Genomic DNA, 23,606 nt, shown 5'->3' on the forward strand with positions numbered 1-23,606 from the left:
CTTTAGCAGGATGTGAACCGAGAACTTCCAGATGTACAAAATGGATTTAGAAAAGGCAGAGGAACCAGCGATCAAATTGCCAACATTCATTGGATCATGGAGAAAGCAAGATTTCCAGAAAAACATCTGACTCGCTGACTATGCTGAAGCCTTTGACTGTGTGAATCACAACAAACTGTGGAAAATTCTTAAAGAGAGGGGAATACCAGACCACTTTGCCTGCCCCCTGAGAAACCTGTATGTGGGTCAAGAAGCAACAGAACTGGACATGGAATAACGAACTGGTTCAAAATTGGTGGAAAGTAGTATGTCAAGGCTATACATTGTCACTCTGCTTATTTAACTTCTATGCACAGTACATATTGTGAAATGGTGGGCTGGATGAATCACAAGCTGGAGTCAAGAATGCTGGGAAAATATCAACAACCTCAGATATGCACATGGTGCTACCCTAATGGCAGAAAGTGAAGAGGAGCTAAAGAGCTTCTTGATGAGAGTGAAAGAGGAGAGTGAAAAAAACATGGCTTAAAACTCAGCATTCAAAAAACTAAGATTATGGCATCCAGTCCCATCACTTCATGACAAATAGAAACGGAAAAGATGGAAGCAGTGACAGATTTTCTTTTCTTGGATTCCAAAATCACTGCAGATGGTGACTGCAGCCATGAAATTAAAAGACACTTCCTCCTTGGAAGAAAAGCCATGACAAACCCAGACAGTGTATTAAAAGGAAGAGACATCACTTTGCCGACAAAGGGCCATATAGTCAAAGCTATCGTTTTGTCAGTAGACCTGTACGAATGTGAGGGGTGGACCATAAAGAAGGCTGAGCACCAAAGAGTTGATCCTTTTGAACTGTGGTGCTGGAGAAGACTCTTGAGGTCCCTTGGACTGCAAGGAGATCAAACCAGTCAACTGTAAAGGAAGTCAACCCTGAATATTCATTGGAAGGACAGATCCTGAAGCTCCAATCCTTTGGCCACTTGATGTGAAGAGTCTACTCATTGGAAAAGACCCTGATGCTGGGAAAGATGGAAGGCAAAAGGAGAGGGGGTGGCAGAGGATGAGATGGTTAAATAGCATCACCGACTCAATGGACATGAGTTTGAGCAAACTGGGAGATCATGGAGGACAGAAGAGACTGGCATGCTGCAGTCCATGGGGTAACAAGAGAGTCACACACAACTTAGTAACTGAACAACGGCAACAGCAATATATATGCACTTAATATAGGAGCACCCAAATGTCTAAAACAACACTAACAGATGTAAAAGGAGAAATCAACAAGAATACAATAATAGGAGACTTTTACACCTCGTTTAAATCAATGGACAGATCTTCTAGACAGGAAATGAATAAGGCAACAGAGATCCGAAGTGATACAATAGTACAGTTAAGACTTAATTGATATGTTCAGGTCATTAAACCCCCCATCCCCCCAAAAAAACACCAGAGTACACATTCTTTACATGCACCTGAAACATTCTCTAGGATTGACCACATACTAGGGTACAAATGGGCCTCAGCGAATTTTAGAAGTACAGAAATAATCCTAAACTTCTTTTCTGACCACAGTGGCATGAAACTAGAAATCAGCGACAGTAAAAGAAATGAGAAAAAATTATTCCATGGTAACTAAAGAACATACTACTAAAAGAACTAATGAATAAACAATAAAACAAAGAGGAAATTAAAAAACACCTTGAGGCAAATGACAGTGAAAACACAGCCATACAAAAATCTATGGGATGCCACAAAAGCAATTCTTAAAGGGAAGTTTATAGCAATGCAGGCCTTCCTCAAAGAAAAATCTTGAACAACCTAATTTGCCACTTAAAAGAATTAGAAAAAGAGCTAATAAAACCTAAAGTCAGCAGAAGGAAGGAAATAATAAAGATCAAATAGGAAATACATAAAATAGAGATTTAAAGCAATAGAAAATATCAATAAAGCCAAGTGCTAGTTCTTTAAAGATGAAAGCTTCCGCACAGCAAAGGAAACCATAAACAAAATGAAAAGATTCAAAGAATGGGAGAAAATATTTACAAATATGCAGCTGACAAGGGCTTAGTTTCCAAACTATACAAACAGCTCATACAACTGAACAGCTACAAAAAACAACCCAATTTAAAATGCGCAGAAGATCTAATTTGACATTTCTCCAAAGAAATATAGAGGGACAATAGGCACATGAGAAGATACCAACATAGCTAATTAGAGAACTGCAAATCAAACGGCCATGAAATGCCACCATACACCGGTCAGAATTGCTATTACTAAAAACTCTACAAGTAACAAATGCTAGAGAAGATATAGAGAAAAAGGGACCCTCCTATACTGTTGGTGGTGGTAATGTAAGTTGGTACACCCACTATGGAAAACAGTAATGGAAGTGCCTAAGAAAACTAAAAATAGAAATACCATTTGATTCAGCGGTCCCACTCCTGTGTAGATATCCAGACAAAACTCTAATCTAAAAAAGAAACGTGCACCCTTACGTTCACAGCAGCACTATTCACAGCAGCCAAGACATGGAAACCTAAATATCCATCAACAGAGGAATGGATAAAGTAGTAGTACATATATACAATGGAATATTACTCAGCCACGAAAACAGAATGAAATAATGCCTTTTGCAGCAACATGGATTAGGGATTATCATAATAGGTGAAGTGAGTCAGAAAGAGGAAGTAAAATAGCATATGATATCACTTACACGTGAAATCTAAAATATGACAAATGAACCTGTCTACAAAACAGACTCATGGACGTAGAGGAGAGCTGTGGTTGCCATGGGGAAGAGCTCAAGGAAGGATGTAGTGGGAGGTTGGGGTTAACAGATGTAAGCTATTACATATGGAATGGATAAACAACAAGGGTCTACTGCATAGCACAAAACTGTATATTCAGTATCCTGTGATTAACCATAATGGAAAAGAATATTAATAAAAGTGTATATTTGTATAACTGAATCACTTTCTGCACAGCAGAAATTCACATACCATTGTAAATCAACTATATGTCAATAAAACTTTTAAAAAGACCAATGGTTATATTGTAACCTGGATTGTTTTGACATCATGTAAAAGAGTAGATGCAAAGCCCACAGAGGTTCCTGTTTTTTAATGATTTTTTTGTATTTGTTAAAACATACATAACATAAAATTTGCCATGTTAGCCATTCTTCAGCGTGTGGTTCAGTGGCATTAAGTACATTGACGTTTTTGTGTAACCATCACCATGATCCATCGTGAGAACTTTTTCATCACTTCAGACTGCAATTCTATACCCTAACTCCCCATTTCCTGCAGGCCCTGACAATCACCATCTACTTTTTGCCTCTATGAATTTGATTCCTCTAGATACCTTTTATAAATGGAATCATACAGTACTTGTTCTTTTTTTGTTGGTTTATTTCACTTAATTCAATGTTTTCAAGGGTTATCTATGTTGTGTGTGGCACATCAGAATTTCCTTCCCTTTTAAGTTGAAATAATACGCCTTTACATATATATACTGAAGAAGGCAATGGCAGTCCACTCCAGTGTTCTTGCCTGGAGAATCCCAGGGACGGGGGAGCCTGGTGGGCTGCTGTCTATGGGGTCGCACAGAGTCAGACATGACTGAAGCGACTTAGCAGCAGCAGCACATATATATACACCATGTTTTGTTTATCCGTGCATCCACTGATGGACATGTGGGTTGTTTCCATCTTTTGGCTGCTGTGAACACTGGTGTACAAATATTTCCTTAGGTCCCTGCTGTCAGTTCTTGGGGGTATATACCCAGAAGTGGAAGAGCTGGATTATATGGCATGTTCTCTTTCCTTAGAAAATAGAATCAGGATAAATTGCTTTTAAAAGTTTTTATTTGTATGTGTGTGCTTTAATTCTAGGAATTCAGTGGCCCCATGGGTATAGTCCATGGAATTCTCTAGGCTAGAATACTGGAGTGAGTAGCCTTTCTCTTCTCCAGGGGATCTTCCCAACCCAGGGATGGAACCCAGGTCTCCCACACTGCAGGCAGATTCTTTACCAGCTGGGCCACAAGGGAAGCCCAAGAATACTGGAGTGGGTAGCCTATCCCTTCTCCAGTGGATCTTCCTGACCCAGGAATCAAACCAGGGTCTCTTGCATTGCAGGTGGATTCTTTACCAACTGAGCTATCAGGGAAGCCCCATCAAAGTGATCAGAATAGCTTATATAAATAAGGAATTTTATAAATCCTCTACCGTGCATCCTGTGCTAACAGATACTTATAAGATCCAATACCTAAAAACATAACTGTACAGAAATAAAGTGTCAGCTATCAGTGTGATAGACAAGAGTGCAGTGACTAAAATGTTTTTGAAGACCATTTTATGACAATTGGGAAATGTTTACTATACAATGTTGAGTCAAAATCAGAATCCCAAATGTGACTCTAACTTTTATATATGTAAGCAACATATTTGTATTTAAATATTTATAAATTGATTTCCACTCATAAACATAGGAAATGTACCAAAATGTGGTAATCTCTAGTTGGTGGGAATATGAGGGATTATTTTTCTCCTTCTTACTTTTCTATAGTTTTCCAAATTTTCTGAAGTGTCCATGCATTATTTTTATAATCTTAAAAAATAGGTATTAAAATGATTCCCCAAATTTAGTATTTTAGTGATTAGAAAGGACTGAATAGATTTAATTTCTGGCAGATCGTGCCAGAAAATTATACCCAAGACTAACTAACTAACTCTTTTTCCTTAGAAGTAGATAAAATAGGATTAAAATACTGGGATTAATATGTTAAGGTTATAATATGGCAAGTGGGTATCTAGTGTTTTAGGTACATATACACATTAAGGCACGTCTGGAGTAAAATTCCTAATTGCCCACCCTAAACATCATCATCAAGATGTTCTCACCTGCTTCCTAACTGCCTGCCTGTTAAATCGCTTCATTTGTGTCCAACTCTGTGCAACCCTATGGACTATAACCTACCAGACTCCACTGTCCATGGGATTCTCCAGGCAAGAATACTGAAGTGGGTTGCCATGCCCTTCTCCAGGGGATCTTCCTGACCCAGGGATCGAACCCACATCTCTTACTTCTCCTGCATTGGCAGGCAGGTTCTTTACCACTGGCCCCACCTCGGAAGCAGAAGTCAGAAAGCAGATCCCAGAGACAGACTTGTCCTGTGCAGTCAAATTGATCCTCCTGAATTGTACTTCTAAGAGTTTAGATTGTGCAGAGGCTATTTCTATCTAGAAGGTTTTGGTCCCAGGAATGACTGAAAAGTAAGTCACAACGAGTATGCATTTTATAGATTTGCCTATAATGAACATTCTCACTGTGACCAGACCAACCCTGCCTTTACTGTTTGAGAATTCATCCAGTGTCCATACAGTCTCTTTAGGGACTTACAACCCCTAAGGCACTCCTTTTCTTTATATTTAAATTGCACTTCATTTGAAGCAAACTATACTTTAATAAAGTAAGATTTCAACCATCAAAACAAAAGCTGTAAAATGTTGTCCATAACTGAAATGTTCTTTGTTTCTAGATAATTATATGACGTTATCTCGTTTAATTGATTTCTTAAGAAGATGTGGAAAACTTGAAGATGTTCCACGATTTTTCTTAATGGCTGAGAAACGTAACTCCAGAGCAAAACTGGAGCCAGGATTTCAGTACTGTAAAGGATTATATCTTTGGTAAATTTATTGGCAAATAAACTTGAATTACAAATTTCTGCATTTTAAAGTGATAGTTTTATTTACTAAATAAATTATAAATGATTTAAAGTTTGTAGTGATTGAAATAAGTAATTTTTTTTTTTTTTACATCTAACAAGGTATACTGGAGAACCAAATGATGCCCTTCGACATTTTAATAAAGCTCGGAAAGACAGTGACTGGGGCCAAAATGCCCTTTATAATATGATTGAAATCTGTTTGAATCCAGATAATGAAACTGTTGGAGGTGAAGTATTTGAAAATCTTGATGCAGATCTGGGGTGAGTAGTAGTTACAAGATACACTTAAAAAAAAAAAAAACACTTGTTAGGGGCAAAATAAGCAAGGGTATTTTATAAAGGAGAACTAAATTCCAGGATAGCACTACTGAAAGTTTAGTGAATAAATCAGCTGAAATAACTCTTTCCTGAAACAAGTATGAAATGCTTATAGAAGGTTTCCTAAATCAGAATAGATGTTATTAAAGACAGCCCCCCAGTTACTCTGTAAAAAATGGGATGAATTGTAGAGTTTGATTACGTTGGAAAAAATTGTCCACATAACAGTAACTTCCTAACATGGTAGCTATCTGCCAAACCCTGTGCTCTATACTTTATTAACTCACTGTCTTATTAATATTTATTCCCTATTACAACATTGTGAAAAAGCTCAAAGTTAACCTGTCTAACGTGATGGAGTTAGAATACAGTGGAGGCAAGGTTTAGGTTGAGTCCTGCCTGGCCTCAGCGCACCTGCTGCTCACCTTGTGGCGCATCGCTGGTCAGTGGTTATATTTCTGTTTGTGCGTTTGGTCTTGTCCTTTCCTCAGAATCGGGGAAGGCAGGGAGGGGAGCGTATAAGGATGGAAGGGAATAGAAGAGACAGTTTCTGCCCCCAGGAACATGCAATTGACCTGGTAGGCAAGACAGTATCTGAAACCATTCAATGTCCAACAAAACAGAAATGGGTTAAATTGATGTTAAGTGTTGGAGGAATTCATAGAAATCATAGCAGTTGGGTGAGGCTGCATAGAGGAGTGGGAGAAAATAGGACCCAGTTGTTGAAATGTGTCAGTGACAACTTTGAAGGCTTGGATTGTAGAGGCCCATGGAAGGATTTACAGTAAGGGAGAGGCATTTTTATTTTTTGTTTGTTTTAGAAAGGTTAAAGTATCCTACTGTTGTTATGCAGCTAAAGGTGTCCACATGGAAATCTTCAGCCATAGGTTGAACACACCAAACTCAGAATATAGAACTCAAAAGGGAAGTCACAGCTGGAGATACAAATTTGGGGGACCAGTGCTGAGTGGGTAGTCGGGACCCCATGAATGACCTGTTTTCAAGTAGAATGCAGTAACGGATGTCTAAGAACTAAATTTGGGGTGTGCTAACACTCAAGGAGATTGGAGGAGGAAGAGAGGTATGCAAAGGACAGTCACTTTGGTGAAAAGAGAAAGAAAACTGTAATCTTACAAAAAACAAAAGAGGAGCTTGGGAGAAGGTTACCAACAGTGTAAGATGTTTAAAGAAGATAAAAGCCTGAGAAGATCAGTGGCTTCAGTGATTATTAGGCTTTGAGAATTTAATTTCCTTTTGTTAATTGATTTACTAATACATTATATTCAGGTGTGGGTCAGTATATAAGAAAATTGCTGTTGCACAAATTGTTACTGCATTTAAAATTTACAACCTTTTGACAAATACAGAATTTCTTTTCTTAAAAGTCTAATAGGCAACAGGGTGAGGAAAATTAAGTACACTTTATATGTCTGGCAAACTTAGATTCAAATCCTAGGTTTAATAGAGATATGTGACCTTTGGAAAATTATTAATACTTTCTCTGTTGGAGCCTTGGTTTTCTCATGTATAAAATGGATTCAACATTGATTGAATGAAGTAGTAATACAGTGCTTGGCACATAGTAAGAACTTTAACATAGTTACTTTCTGCTCCCTCCTTTTTAAAAATTCATGTTTTTTAATTGAAGTACAGTTGATTCACAATATTTTATAGTCTTTTTTTTTCATTTTCTGAGCAAATATACTATTTGATAATTGTATGATTCTACTTTTCCTGAATTCAGTTTTGTATTAGTGAAATGAATGCACTTACCATAGGTAGATAGTATCCACTTTTTGTTTTCAATTTAAAGTGAATAAATGTCTAATGATGTTTGATTGAAGCTATGTTAGTTTTGTTTTTTAAAACTAACTGTGCTTTAATTTATATTAGAAAGAATAAGTGACATTCTTCAATAGGATTAGTTTGAAATTGGTGAGAAAAGTAGAAATCAGTGTACCCTCAAGCTCATTCTAATCTCAATGAATTTTGTTTCATGAGTAATAGATACTAACAGATTTATTTTTAATTGTATACAGTAATTCAACTGAGAAGCAAGAGTCTGCGCAGTTAGCAGTGAGAACAGCAGAAAAGCTCCTTAAAGAACTAAAACCTCAGACGATTCAGGGTCATATACAGCTTCGCATAATGGAAAACTATTGCCTAATGGCCACCAAACAGAAATCTAATGTGGAGCAGGCATTGATTACCTTCACCGAAATAGCAGCATCTGAGGTTAGTAGATTTTCTTTTTCAACTTCACATGTTACGTTTCCTTGATGTGTTTAGTTGCATAGTTGCGTCCAACTCTTTACAACCCCATGGACTGTAGCCCACCAGGCTCCTCTGTCCGTGGGGATTCTCCAATCAAGAATACTGGAGTGGGTTGCCATGCCCTCCTCCAGGGGAATCTTCCCAACCCAGGGATCGAACCCGGGTCTTCCACATTGCAGGCAGATTCTTTACCATGTGCTCCACCAGTACCTTTCCTTGGTTGTGTAGAAATACATGTTTTTATTAGTTGTTTATTTCTTGAAGATTGACTTCATTATTTACAGTTATTAAAAATTAGGTATATAGTTTGGTATGATTTTCCATCAGGCATCTTTGTTTTCAGAGAAGGCATTGTTACATGCTGATGTGTTGTTATCAGTTCAGTCGCTCAGTCGTGTTCAACACTTTGCGACCCCATAGACGGCAGCACACCAGGCCTCCCTGTCCATCACCAACCCCTGGAGTTTACTCAAACTCATGTCCATTGAGTTGGTGATACCATCCAACCATCTCATCCTCTGTCGTCCCCTTCTCCTCCTGCCTTCAATCTTTCCCAGCATCTGGGTCTTTTCAAATGAGTCAGTTCTTCACATCAGGTGGCCAAAGTATTAAAAGGGTTTCAGCTTCAACATCAGTCCTTCCAATGAATATTCAGGACCAATTTCCTTTAGGATGGCTTGGTTGGATCTCCTTGCAGTCCAAGGGACTCTCAAGAGTCTTCTCCAGCACCACAATTCAAAAGCATCAATTCTTTGGTGCTCAAATTTCTTTATAGTCCAACTCTTAAATCCATACATGACTACTGGAAAAGCCATAGCTTTGACTCAACAGACCTTTGTTGGCAAAGTAATGTCTTTGCTTTTTAATATGCTGTCTAGGTTGGTCATAACTTTTCTTCCAAGGAGCAAGCATCTTTTAATTTCATGGCTGCAGTGATGAAATTTAATTTCACCATCTGCAGTGATTTTGGAGCCCAAAAAGTAAAGTCAGCCACTGTTTCTACTGTTTCCCCATCTATTTGCGATGAAGTGATGGGACCGGATGCCATGATGTTAGTTTTCTTAATGTTGAGCTTAAGCCAACTTTTTCACTCTCCTCTTTCACTTTCATCAAGGCGCTCTTTAGTTCTTCACTTTCTGCCATAAGGGTGGTGTCATCTGCATATCTGAGGTTATTGATATTTCTCCTGGAAATCTTGATTCCAGCTTGTGCTTCATCCAGTCCAGCATTTCTCATGATGTCCTCTGCGTGTAAGTTAAATAAGCAGGGTGACGATATACAGCCTTGATGTACTCCTTTCCCGCTTTGGAACCAGTCTGTTGTTCCATGTCTAGTTCTAACTGTTGCTTCTTGACCTGCATACAGATTGCTCAGGAGGCAGGTAAGGTGGTCTGGTATTCCCATCTCTTTAAGAATTTTCCAGTTTGTTGTGATCCACACAGTCAAGGCTTTGCCATAGTTAATAAAGCAGAAGTAGATGTTTTTCTGGAACTCTCTTGCTTTTTTGATGATCCAGCAGATGTTGGCAATTTGACCTCTAGTTCCTCTGTCTTTTCTAAATCCAGCTTGAACATCTGGAAGTTCACAGTTCACATACTGTGGAAGCCTGGCTTAGAGAATTTTGAGCATTACTTTACTAGCGTGTGAGATTACTGCAATTGTGCAGTAGTTTGAGCATTCTTTGGCATTTCCTTTCTTTGGGATTGGAATGAAAACTGACCTTTTCCAAACCCGTGGCCACTGCTGAATTTTCCAAATTTTCTGGCATATTGAGTACCGCACTTTGACAGCATCATCTTTTAGGATTTGAAATAGCTCAACTGGAATTCTATCACCTCCACTCACTTTGTTCTTAGTGATGCTTCCTAAGGCCCACCTGACTTCACATCTCATGATGTCTGGCTCTAGGTGAGTGATCACACCATCATGACTCTCTGGGTCGTGAAGATCTTTTTTGTATAGTTCTTGAGTATTCTTGCCACCTCTTCTTAATATCTTCTTTTTCTGTTAGGTCCATACCATTTCTGTCCTTTATTGTGTCCATCTTTGCATGAAAAGTTCCCTTGGTATCTCTCATTTTCTTGAAGAAATCTCTAGTCTTTCCCATTCTATTGTTTCCCTCTATTTCTTTGCATTGATCACTGAGGAAGGCTTTCTTATCTTTCCTTGCTATTCTTTGGAACTCTGTATTCAAATGTATTGTTATACTCTGTATTCAAATGTGTTGTTATATTTATCTCTATTACAATGATGAGTTCTGGAGAAGGGAAATTCTGAAGGAGGGCAAAAGTTAATTCTCAAGGGAATGGTTTTATCATCTATGTTATAGGTATAGCCTAGGCTAACCTACTAAGTGAAAATAAATACCTGAGTGCCTTGATATCACCTTTTCACTTATGTGAACTTGAAATTTTTCCAGCTCTAAGGGCTAAGTGAGATCAGTACTGACAACTTGTAATTCAGTCATGCAAATAATAATATTGTTCTTTAGCAAGACTGTAATCACCCCCTGCAGCAGTAATAATAATATTTAACAATAATGAATTTTTATTATTAGATCAAAGACTTTCTCTTTTCACCCCCATTCAAATCCACCACCCTTGTTACCCTCTGGGCCATCTATTTTCCCTTCCCTCATACAGTGCTTTATTCTCCAATTACTTGTTATTAAGGAAAGAATCCTAGATACCCACTCCATCAGTGGGCTTCCCTGGTGTCTCAGTGGTAAATAATCCACCTGCCAATGCAGAAGACATGGGTTCAATCCATGGTTCAGGAAGATCCCCTGGAGAAGGAAATGGCAACCTACTCCTGTATTCTTGCCTGGGAAATCTCATGGACAGAGGAGCCTGGTGGGCTATAGTCCATGGGGTCACAAAGAGTCGTACATGACTAAAGTGACTAAACAACAGCTCCATCAACAGTTGGTAATAGCTAGTTCTAAGTATACACTTGGTATGTTCTTCCACCATGAAAGACTAATAATTTGGGGCCTCTCAGAGGATATACAGAATTTTGCTGTATTTTCTTCTGGTTCGAAGATTACAGTGACAACAATAAACCAAAACCCTATGCTGACCCCTTCCCCTGTCTCTCAGGACCCTGGAGGGCTTGGAAAACCTACAACTCTTGTTGGTACTTGGGCGCAGGTATCTTTGGTGGCACCTCACCACCACCGTCAGCCCTCCTGGGAACAAAACAGCAAGGCAGCAGCTACATAGTCCATCCTCACGCCGAGCTTCTGCTGGCATTGAAATAGTGTTCTCAGGGGCTGTGCTCAGTGGGATTGTCTGTACGGGAGCAGATGGATGACAGCAGCTGATCCAGAAATAGGACTGTCCTATAAGTCTAAGACAATCTGTAAGAACATGATGAAGCACCATTTCAAGTAAGGTGTCAGAGCTACTGAATGTTGTGGAGTAATGTTCTATCGTGGAAGGTGGTTTTGAACTGTGCGGCTTAAGAGAAAACCCTAAAAGCACTAAGTGACCTCACAGCTGTTTCCTAGAAAGGCTGTGCCAGTTTTTTTTGTTTGTTTGTTTTGGTGAGACTGCCTTACGTTTTGTCATTCTAACATGTGTGGTTAGTAATATTCTGTCCTCAGATCTGCTTGCTGACCACACTGTCCAAAGACTGATGTATGAATTGAAGTTTCATAAGTGAATTTTATCTTGCATTTTTCCCTTTTAACTCATAGGCTGTATATATTAAATGTAATGAATATTCATTGAGTAACCAGTGGGTGCTAAGCATAGACTCACAAAAAGAAGCCACATATAGTTCCTGTCTTCAAGTTTCTCATAACCTACCGAAGAAGAGACAAGCATACTGACTGTAATGTAAAGCAAAATCTGTTACATTCTGTTCTAAAGTTGCAAGTAAAAGTGCTGTAGGGGACAGAATAAGGAGAGCTGAGAGACCTTTTCTGTGGAGGAAGTAATGATATAAGAAAAACCAGGATAAACTACATTTTCACAGGCAGAGATGGAGGAAGTATATTCTCAGTTAAGGGGAAAATGTGAACAAAGGCAGGGAGGCCATGAAGCATAGGGTATGTCCGCAGTCCTGTGTGGCATTCAGATTGATTCAGAAACAGGGATGTGACAGGAAGACATGGGAGGAAACAGTGGAAGATGCATTAAACCCAAGCTGAAATGGTCCACTTCCTTTCTTTCCCTCATCTTGAACTATAAAGGTACATCATTTATAACAGCTATAGCACCTTTTGTGCCATAAAGTTGGTGCACTTTAGAGTGACAGAGAGAGAAGGTGGTACAGACGTCCTAAGAGAGAACATCTTAGGCTGTCTGCACCAGAAAAGGTATCATGGTCCAGTGCAGGGGTTGGAACGCAGGTGGGCAGTATTAGAAACCATTCTTCAGTTCACTCAGGAGTGATCAAGCTGTGAGGAATTGATTAATTCTAATTAAACTCAAGGTATGTAAATTTTAAATCTGGGCGCTTACTTTAAATGTATAGTGTGGGATATTTTTAGTATGTGAATAGATCTGGGCATTTTTTCAGGACCCTTCTCTTTGTGAGCTGTCCTAGGATTTGACTGACAAATACATATTAAGTCTCTATCATACTTTCCTCTCTAGCCCACCTGGGATAAGGGTACAGTTCAGTAATTAATAATATCCCACATGTCTTCAAAATCCTTACCAAATTGGTTATATTTGGAATTCAAATAAAACCCTTTCTGTGACTCCTTAATTAGAACAAATTACACATTGGAACTTTAACAGAGTGTCTGAAGAACTATAGAGGTTCATAACATTGTACAGGAGGTGGTAACCAAAACCATCCCCAAGAAAAAGAAATGCAACAAGGCAAAATGGTTGTCTGAGGAGGCCTTACAAATAGCTGAGAAAAGAAGATGAGCAAAAGGCAAAGGAGACAGGAAAAGATGTCCCCATCTGAATGCAGAGTTCCAAAGAATAGCAAGGAGAGATAAAAGAGCGCCCTTAAGTGAACAGTGCAAAAAAATAGAGGAAAACAATAGAAAACAATGGGAAAGACTAGAGATCTCTTTGAAAAGATTAGTGATACCAAGGGAACATTTCATGCAAAGATGGGCTCAATAAAAAACAGAAATGGTAAGGACCTAACAGAAGCAGAAGAGATGAAGAAGAACTGGCAGGAATACACAGAAGAACTGTACAGAAAAAGGTCTTGATGACCAAATTAAGGTCATTAAGATAACCACGATGGTGCAGTTACTCACCTAGAGCCAAACACCCTAGAGTGTGAAGCTAAGTGGGCCTTAGGAAGCATTATTGTGAACAAAGTTAGTGAAGGTGAAGGAATTCCAGCAGAGCTATTTAAAATCCTGAAAGACAATGCTGTTAAAGTGCTGCATTCAATATAGCAGCTATTTGGAAAACTCAGCAGTGGCCACAGTACTGGAAAAGGTCTGTTTTCATTTCAATCCCAAAGAATATTCAAACTACCACAGTTGCACTCATTTCACATGCTAGCAAGGTAATGCTCAAAAACCTTCAAGCAGGCTTCAACAGTGCATGAACTGAGAGCTTCCAGATATACAGTCTGGATTTAGAAAAGGCAGAGGAACCAGAGATCAATTGCCAACATCCGCTGGATCATAGAAAAAGCAAGAGAATTCCAGAAAAACATCTACTTCTGCTTCATTGACTATGCTAAAGCCTTTGACTGTGTGGATCACAACAGACTGTGGAAAATTCTTAAAGAGATGGGAATACCCGACTACTTTATCCTCCTGAGAATCCTGTATGCAAGACAAAAGCAGCACATGGAATCAGATATGGAACAATGGACTGGTTCAAAATTGGGAAAGGAGTGCACCAAGGCTGTATATTGTCACCATGTTTATTTAACTTATATGCAGAGTACATCATGTGAAATACCGGGTTGGATGAAGCACAAGCTGGAATCAAGATTGCCGGGAGAAACAATCTCAGATATGCAGATGACACCACCCTCACGGCAGAAAGTGAAGAGGAACTAAAGAGCCTCTTGATGAAGGTGAAAGAGGATAGTGGCTTAAAAAAATCCTGGCTTAAAACTCAACATGCAGAAAACTAACATCATGGCATCTGGTCCCATGACTTTATGGCAAATAGAAGGGGAAACAATGGAAACAGTGACAGAGTTTATTTTCTTGCGCTCCAAAATCACTGTGAACCGTGACTACAGTCATGAAATTAAGATGCTTGCTCCAGAAGAAAAGCTATGACAAACCTAAACAGTGTATTAAAAAGCAGAGAGATCACTTTGCTGACAAAGGTCTGTATAGTCAAAGCTATGGTTTTTCCAGTTGTCATGTACAGATGTGAGAATTAGACCATATAGAAGGCTGAGCACCAAAGAATTGATGCTTTCAAATTGTCATATTTGTGAAGACTCTTTGAGAGTTCCTTGAAGAGCATGGAGATCAAACCAGTCAATCCTAAAGGAAATCAACCCTGAATATTCATTGGAAGGACTGATGCTGAAGCTGAAACTCCAATACTTTGGAGTCAACCATGTCCAGGAAGCACAGAGAGTCCAAGCCAGAATAAACCCAAGAAGGAACAAACACACCAAGGCACATGATAATCAAACTGACAAAAATTAAAGACAAAGATAAATTATTAAAAGCAACAAGGGAAAAAAGACAAATAACATCCAAGGAAAAACCCATAAGGTTATCAGCAAATTTCTCAATTGACACCAACATAGGAGCACCTCAATATGTAAGGCGAATACTGACACACACAGGCAGAAATCGACAGTAACACAATAATAGTGGGGGACTTAGTACCCCACTTTCATCAATGGACAGATCATCCAAACAGAATATCAATAAGGAAACACAGGCCTTAAAATGATACTTTTCACAAGTTGGACTTAATTGATATTTATAGAGCATTCTATCCAAAAGCAGCAGACTACACATTTTTCTCAAGTACATGCAGAACACTCTCCAGGATTGAGCTCATGTTGGGCCATAACACGAGCCTTGGTAAACTTAAGAAAATCAGAATCACATCAAGCATCTTTTCTGATCACAATGTTATGAGATTAGAAATAAACTACAAGAAAAAAAAAACCTCTAAGAAACACAAACAGGTGGTGGATAAACAACATGCTACTAAACAACCACTGGATCACTGAAGAAATGAAAGAGGAAATTAAAAAAAAAAAAAAAACCTAGAGACAAGTGAAAATGAAAGGACAGTGGTCCAAAACTTATGGGATGCAGCAAAAGCAATTTTAAGAGGGAAGTTTATAGCAATACAATCTTACCTCAAACAAGAAAAATCTCAAATTAACAACCTAACCTTATACCTAAAACAACTAGAGAAAGAAGAACAAACAAAACCTAAAGTTAGTAAAAGGATGGAAATCATAAAGGTGAGAGCAGAAATAAATGAAATAGGAAAAAAAAAAAGCAATTGCAAACTTCAGTTAAACTAAAAGCTGGTTCTTTGGAAAGATAAACAAGATTGATAAACCTTTAGCCAGACTCATCAAGAAAAAAAGGAAGAGGACTCAAATCAGTAAAATTTGAAATGAAAAAGGAGAAGTTACAATTGACTCCACAGAAATACCAAGAATCATAAGAGACTACTATGAACAGCTATATGCCAACAAAATGGACAACCTGGAAGAAATGGACAAATTCTTAGAAAGGTACAGTCTCCCTAGACTGAACCAAGAAGAAATAGAAAATGTGAACAGACCAATCACCAGCCCTGAAATTGACACTATGATTAAAAACCTCCCAACAAACAAAAATCCAGAACCTGACAGCTTCACAGGTGAATTTAGAGACGAGTTAACACCTAGGCTTCTGAACTGTTCCAAAAAGTCTGAGAGGAAGGAAAACTTCCCAACTCATTTTATGAAGCCACCATCACCCTGTTAGCAAAACCAAAGATACCACAATAAAAGAAAATTACAGGCCAGTATCACTGATGAACATAGATGTAGAAATTCTCAACAAAATACTAGCAGTCCATATCCAACAATACATTAAAAGATCATACACCATGATAAGTAGGATTCATCCCAGGGATGCAAGGATTTTTCAACATCTACAAATCAATCAGTGTGGTACACTATATCATCAAATTGAAAAATAAAAAACCATATGATCATCTCAGTAGATGCAGAAAAGGCTTTTGACAAAGTTCAGCTCTCATTTATGATAAAAAATACTCTCCATGAAGTGGGCATAGAGGGTACATACCTCAACATTAAGAAGGCCATATATGACAGACCTACAGCTAGCATCATACTCAGTGATGAAAAGCTGAAAGCATTCCTTCTAAGATCAGGACAAGACAAGGATGTCCCCTCTCACCACTTTTTAAAAAATTAATTTATTTTAATTGGAGGATAATTACTTTACAATATTGTGATTTTTTGCCATACATCAACATGAATCAGCCACGGTTGCACATGTGTCCCCCCCATCCTGAACCCCCCTTCCACCTCCCTCCCCACTCCATCCCTCTGGGTTGTCCCAGAGCACTGGCTTTGAGTACCTTGCTTCATGCATCTAACTTGCACTGGTCATCTATTTTACATATGGTAATATACATGTCTTAGTGCTGTTCTCAAATCATCCCACCCTCGCCTTCTCCCACATAGTCCAAAAGTCTGTTCTTTACACCTCTCTTTTGCTGTCTTGCATATAGAATCATCTTTACCGTCTTTCTAAATTCCATATACATGTGTTAATATACTGTACTGATGTTTCTCTTTCTGACCTACTTTACTCTGTATAATGAGTCCGGTTTCATCCACCTCACTGGAACTGACTCAAATGCATTCTTTTTTATAGCTGAGTAATACTCCATTGTGTACATGTACCCCAACTTCTTATCCATTCATCTGCCGACAGACGTCTAGGTTGCTTCCATGTCCTAGCTATTGTGAACAGTGCTGCAGTGAACATTGGGGTATGTGTATCTCTTTCGGTTCTGGTTTCTTCAGTGTGTATGCCCAGCAGTGGGATTGCTGGTCGTATGGCAGTTCTATTTCCAATTTTTTTAAGGAATCTACACTGTTCTCCATAGTGGCTGTGAAAAGTGAAGTGAAAGTGAAAGTTTCTCAGTCATGTCCAACTCTGTGACCCCATGGACTGTACAGTGCATGGAATTCTCCAGGCCAGAATACTGGAGGGGTAATATTGGAGGTAATCCCCTTCTTCAGGGGATCTTCCCAACCCAGGGATCAAACCCAAGACTCCCACACTGCAGGAAGATTCTTTACCAGCTGAGCCACAAGGGAAGCCCAAGAATACTGGAGTGGGTAGCCTATCCCTTCTCCAGTGGATCTTCCTGACCCAGGAATCGATCCAGGGTCTCCTGCATTGCAGGCAGATTCTTTACCAACTGAGCTGTCAGGGAAGCCCATACCAGCTTGCATTCCCACCAACAGTGTAAGAGGGTTCCCTTTTCTCCATATCCTCTCCAGCATTTATTGTTTGTAGACTTTTTGATGGCAGTCATGCTGACTGGTATGAGATGATGCCTCATTGTGGTCTTGATTTGCATTTCTCTAATAATGAGTAATGTTGAGCATCTTTTCATGTGTTTATTAGCCATCTGTATGTCTTGTTTGGGGGAAATGTCTGTTTAGTTCTTTGGCCCACTTTTTGATTTGGTTGGTTCATTTTTCTGGTATTGCGCTGCATCACTCTCACCATTTTTATTCAACATAGTTTTGGAAGTTCTAACCACAGCAGTCAGAGAAGAAAAAGAAGTAAAGGTAATCCAGATTGGAAAAGAAGAAGTTAAACTGTCACTCTTTGTGGATGACATGATACTATACATAGAAGAATATGCTACGAGAAAACAACTAGAATTCATCAATGAATTTGGTAAAGTTGCAGGTTACAAAATTAATACACAGAAATCTGTTGCATTTCTATACACTAACAATGAAAGAGCAGAAAGAGAAATTCAAGAAGAAATTCCATTTACCATTACATCAAAAAGAATAAAATATCTAAAAATAAGCCTACCTAAGGAGACAAAGGATGAGATGGTTGGATGGTATCACCAACTCAATGGACATGGATTTGGGTAGACTCCGGCAGTTGGTGATGGACAGGGAGGCCTGGCATGCTGTGGTTCATGGGGTCACAAAGAGTCGGACATGACTGAGTGACTGAACTGATGATGTTGAAGGAGACAAAAGACCTGTACTCCAAAAACTAGAAGATGCTGATGAAATAAATTAAAAAAGACATAAACAGATGGAAACGTATACCATGTTTGTGGATTGAAAGAATCAATATTGTCAAAATGACTATGCTACCCAAGGGAATCAACAGAGTCAATGCAATCCCTATCAAATTACCAATGGTATTTTTCACAGAAATAGAACAAAAAAGTCTCAAAATTTGTATGGAGACACAAAAGACCACAAATATTCAAAGCAATCTTGAGAAAGAAAAACAGCCAGAGGAACCAGGCATCCTGACTTCAGACTATAATACAAAGCTACAGTCATTAAAACAGTGTGGTACTGGCACAAAAATAGAAGTATAGATCAGTGGAACAGCATACCAAAAAACCAGAAATAAGCCTATGCACCTGTAGTTAATTAATCTGTAACAAAGGAGGCTAAACTACACAATGTCAGAAAGACAGTCTCTTCCACAACAGTTCTAGGAAGACTGGAGAGCCACATGTAAAAAAAAAAAAAAATGAAATTAGATTATTCCTTAACTCCGTATACAAAAATAAGTCAAAATGGATTAAAGACCTAAATGTTGAACTGGACATTTAAAATCTATTAGAGGAAAACACAGGCAGAATACTCTGATATAAATCACAGCAATATCTTTTTTAGTCCATCCCCCAGACTAATGGAAGTAAAAGAAAAAATAACTGGGACCTACTTAAACTCGAAAGCTTTTGCATAACAAAGGAAACAATAAAATGAAAAGACAGCCCACAGATTGGGAGAAAATATATGCAAATGATGTGACTGATGAGGGATTAGTCTCCAAAGTTTATAAGCAGCTTGTGACACTTAATAGCATCAAAGCAAACAACCCACTCAAAAAATGGGCCAAAGACTTGAATAGACATTTCTCTAAAGAGTATATACAGATGGCCAATAGGCACATGAAAAGATATTCAGTATTGTTAGTTTGAGAAATGCAAATCAAAACTACAATGAGATATCACCTCACACTGGTCACAATGGCTATCATCAAAAAATTCACAAATGCTGGAGAGCATGTGTAGAGAAGAGAACCCTCCTGCACTGTTGGTGGGAATGTTAATTGGTACACCCACTATGGAGAACAGTATGGAGGTTCCTTAAAAAACTAAAAACAGAGCTACTATATGACCCTGCAATCTTATTCCTGAACACATGTCCAGAGAAAAACATGGCCCCAAAAGATACATGCACCCCATTGTTCTTTGCAGTACTGTTTACAATAGCCAGGACATGGAAACAACCTAAATATACGACGACAGAAGAATGGATAAAGAAGACGTGGTACATACATACAATGGAATATGACTCAGCCATTAAAAAGAATGAAATAAGGCCGTTTACAACAACATGGATGGACCTAGACAGTGTTGTACTAAGTAAATCAGACAGAAAAGAAGAAATACCATATGATATCCGTTATCTCTAGAATCTAAAAGTAATGATATAAATGAACTTACTTACCAAACAGAAAGAGACTCACAGATTAGAAATGAACTCATGGTTGCAGGAGGGGGAAATGATAGTTAAGGACTTTAGGAAGGTCATGTATACTCAGCTATATTTAAAATGGATAAGCAACAAAAACCTATTATATAGCACATGGAACTCTGCTCAATGTTATGTGCCAGCCTGGATGGGAAAGGGATTTGGAGGAGAAATGTACTTAATCGCTCAGTCGTGTCCGACTCTTTGCGACCCCATGGACTGAAGCCCGCCAGGCTTCTCTGTCCATGGGGATTTTCCAGGCCAGAATATTGGAGTAGGTTGCCATGCCTTCCTCCAGGGGATCTTCCCAACCGAGGAATCAAACCAAGGTCTCCCGCATTGGAGACAGATTCTTTACCATCAGAGCCACCAGGGAAACCCAAGAATACTGGAGTGGGTAGCCTATCCCTTCTCCAGGGGATCTTCCTGACCCAGGAATTAAACTGGTGTCTCCCGCGTTAAAGGTGGATTCTTTAGCAGCTGAGCTATGGATACATGTATATGTATGGCTAAGTCCCTTCACTGTTCATCTAAAACTATCACAACATTGTTAGTCGGCTATACCCAATACAAAATATTTCTGGTGTTAAAAAATAATAATAATGAAATTTTTTTTAAAAGTTAAAGGGAAAAAAAAAGAACTGGCAAATTTGTGCACACACATACAAAAAAAAGTCATCATAATCCCTCTGCTGAAATTTAAGAAGCACTTTAGCTTTATCAGATACATACTCATTATTGCTTTGGTATGTTAATTTTCTGAATAGATGGCTAGTGCTGGAATTCTCCAGGCAAGAGCACTGGAGTGGGTTGCCATTTCCTTCTCCAGGTTATCTTCCCAACCCAGGGATCGAACCCAGGTCTCCTGAATTGCAGATTCTTTACCAACTGAGCCACTAGGGAAGCCCCTCTCCATTTTATGCCAGTTTTTATTAGCATGTTGATTTCACAGAGTGACATTTTCTAACATTGAACTCTGTCTTTAAAAAGATAACATCTCTCTTATAGTCACTATTAAAGATCTGCAGAGTCCAAATCTAAAGGCATATTTTAAGGCATGAGATTATTTCATATAATTCACAAGTGATTAATTCATTGCATGCCATAACAACATTTCACTGGTCACACTTTATTGGAAGAAAACGCTTTTGAATAAAATGAAAAGGGATAGGGAAAGGAGCAATAGAAGTCAGTCTAGATAAGGAACATCATTTGCAGGTATATCATTCTGTTGGTTATCTGATTTACAGGTGAAATAACTAAGGAACCAGAATGATAAATGTACAATTAGGACTACATTGAGATAGAATTTTATTTTTTCTATTTCTGTACAAAACCAAAACAGTCAACTCCATTAAAAATCAAGTTGTCCTTATTGCCTGGAATTGTGTGGTTATGGCACTTTCCTTCTTACTGAATTCCCTTGACCAGATGGTTCTTCCTGGTAGCTTGAGGTTAGTTGATGTTCTAAATAATGACCACATCACAGTATTTAAGTGGAGCCAGAGATAGAATCCACAGGCCAGGCCGTATATTATGTGGCACTTGCTACTTTCCATGTGTTTCTCTTTGAAACATGAGACATTTTATGTTTGTTTACCTGGGGGTCTAAACATCTGTTTTCTTACAGAAGGATCATGTTCCAGCACTTTTGGGAATGGCAACAGCTCATATGATCTTGAAACAAACTCCCCGGGCCCGAAATCAGCTGAAGCGGATTGCAAAAATGAACTGGAATCCTATTGATGCTGAGGACTTTGAGAGGAGTTGGCTGCTGCTTGCTGATATTTATATTCAGTCAGCAAAATATGACATGGCCGAGGATCTGATAAAACGGTGCCTGCGGCATAACAGGGTAGGTGCTGAGCTGAGTCGTGTCCAACTCTGCTACCCCGTGGGCTGCAGCCCGCCAGGCTCCTCTGTCCATGGGGGTCTCCAGGCAAAAACACTGGAGTGGGCTACCATGCCCTCCTCCAAAGGATCTTCCCAACCCAGGGATTGAACCCAGGTCTCCCGCATTTCAGGTGGATTCTTTACCATCTGAGCCACCACGGAAGCCCAAGAATACTGGAGTGGGTAGCCTGTCCCTTCTCCAGGGGATCTTCCCAACCCAGGAATCGAACTGGAGTCTCCTGCATTGCAGGCAAATTTTTTACCAGCTGAGCTACCAGGGAAGCCCACGGGATAGGAGGCTGAGGAGGAAAGAATGATTGTTAGCCTTGGTTGTATAAACATTCTGTAATAGGCTTTAGAGAGTATTGGTCCATTTCTAGGGATTTCTCTGTGTTTTGGGAAAATTAAATGTTTATTTCTACCACAATCAGGATATAAACATTAATAATAAAAATGCTATTTGCCCTTGAAAATAAAATAAAGATGTATGCAGTTTCAAGTTTCAGCTGTGGTTTGCCCTACTTACCAAAAGTGTTTTGGAATGTCAAGCATTTGCCTGTGATTATCCATCTCATCCCAGAACTAATGAAAATTGCAGAAGAACATTAATTGCGGACGTCTGTCCCTCCTATTAAATACTCCTGATGAATTTACTGCAGCTGCATGTTGTTTTCACATTATTAGAATACACTCTGCATAATATATTTTATGGGGGAAGTCTTTTTAGCATTTGATTTGTTTAATAAAATGTCTTTATCATTAGGTATAAAATTGAAAATCTTGAAGTCCTTAGAATTTAAGGCTCTTTACGAACAGTGCATTTTGGCGTTTAATTGCCCCCAAGAGGATGTCTTTATATGACCTTTTTTAAGAATGTTCCTATTTACTGAGAAATAATTGTGCTCAACTTAGAAACTTAAAGGTATTTATCTTTATGGATTCTTATCAGTTACTTCAAAATCTTAATCACAGTAAATCTGTGGTTTATTCTCTTTGAGCCAATTAGAATTCAAAATAGATCATTTGTTTTTTAAAGAGAAGTCATGATCACCTAATACTATTAAGCTACTTTTTTTAGAGACTTGAAAAACTGAAAGCATTAAAACATTTATCAACTTATGGTTTGTACATGTGATTTAAGTTACATTGGCCTTAAGAAAACACAATACTTATTAATAGACTTTAAAAAATCTAATTGCCAAATAACTGACCTCCGTAAGTAAGATTTCATGGGAATTAAGGTTTTGATACAGGTAGAATTTCAATTTGCCAGAACTCAGACAGCAGTACATTGCATGGTTGAACATGATGGCTGATTTAGAGGTTGAATATGATGGTTATTTAGGCATGTCCATATGGGAAGCATGAGATTCAGGAATGAGAGCTTAGAAACTTTGAATTACATAATTTAAAAATGGAGATCATCCAGATCCTGGGCAGGAAATGTACAAGATACGACTAGACCATCCTGTCATACCAGATGGCAAGGAAGCTATCAGAGATGATTGGAGTCTTGTCAGGGACTGAAGAGCCAACTCGAGGACACTCTCACTAGCCGAAGCTGAGCCACTTCAGGCATCAGTGGTGACTGCATTGAGTAACACACCAAATATGTTTAAATCCATGAGTTTACAAAGATATAACAAAAGAAAAAAAAAACCTAATTGTTCACCACTGAAATATGCTAATAA

The 23,606-nt window shown here is 38.7% G+C and overlaps 1 protein-coding gene across 3 annotated transcripts in view; it reads left to right on the top strand.

The window, feature by feature from the left end:
• The window catches only part of TTC21B (tetratricopeptide repeat domain 21B), an 85,351-nt gene that overhangs the window by 53,784 nt on the left and 7,961 nt on the right, over positions 1-23,606 (top strand). For all 3 annotated transcript variants that reach the window (XM_070476111.1, XM_070476112.1, XM_070476113.1), the window contains 4 exons: positions 5,545-5,695; positions 5,836-5,997; positions 8,094-8,289; positions 21,653-21,877. In XM_070476111.1, coding sequence (XP_070332212.1) covers positions 5,545-5,695; positions 5,836-5,997; positions 8,094-8,289; positions 21,653-21,877 — 734 coding nt within the window. The remainder of the gene's footprint in view (positions 1-5,544; positions 5,696-5,835; positions 5,998-8,093; positions 8,290-21,652; positions 21,878-23,606) is intronic.

Source organism: Odocoileus virginianus, chromosome 13, assembly GCF_023699985.2.
Source record: "Odocoileus virginianus isolate 20LAN1187 ecotype Illinois chromosome 13, Ovbor_1.2, whole genome shotgun sequence".
In the NCBI taxonomy this organism is placed as follows: Eukaryota; Metazoa; Chordata; class Mammalia; order Artiodactyla; family Cervidae; genus Odocoileus; species Odocoileus virginianus.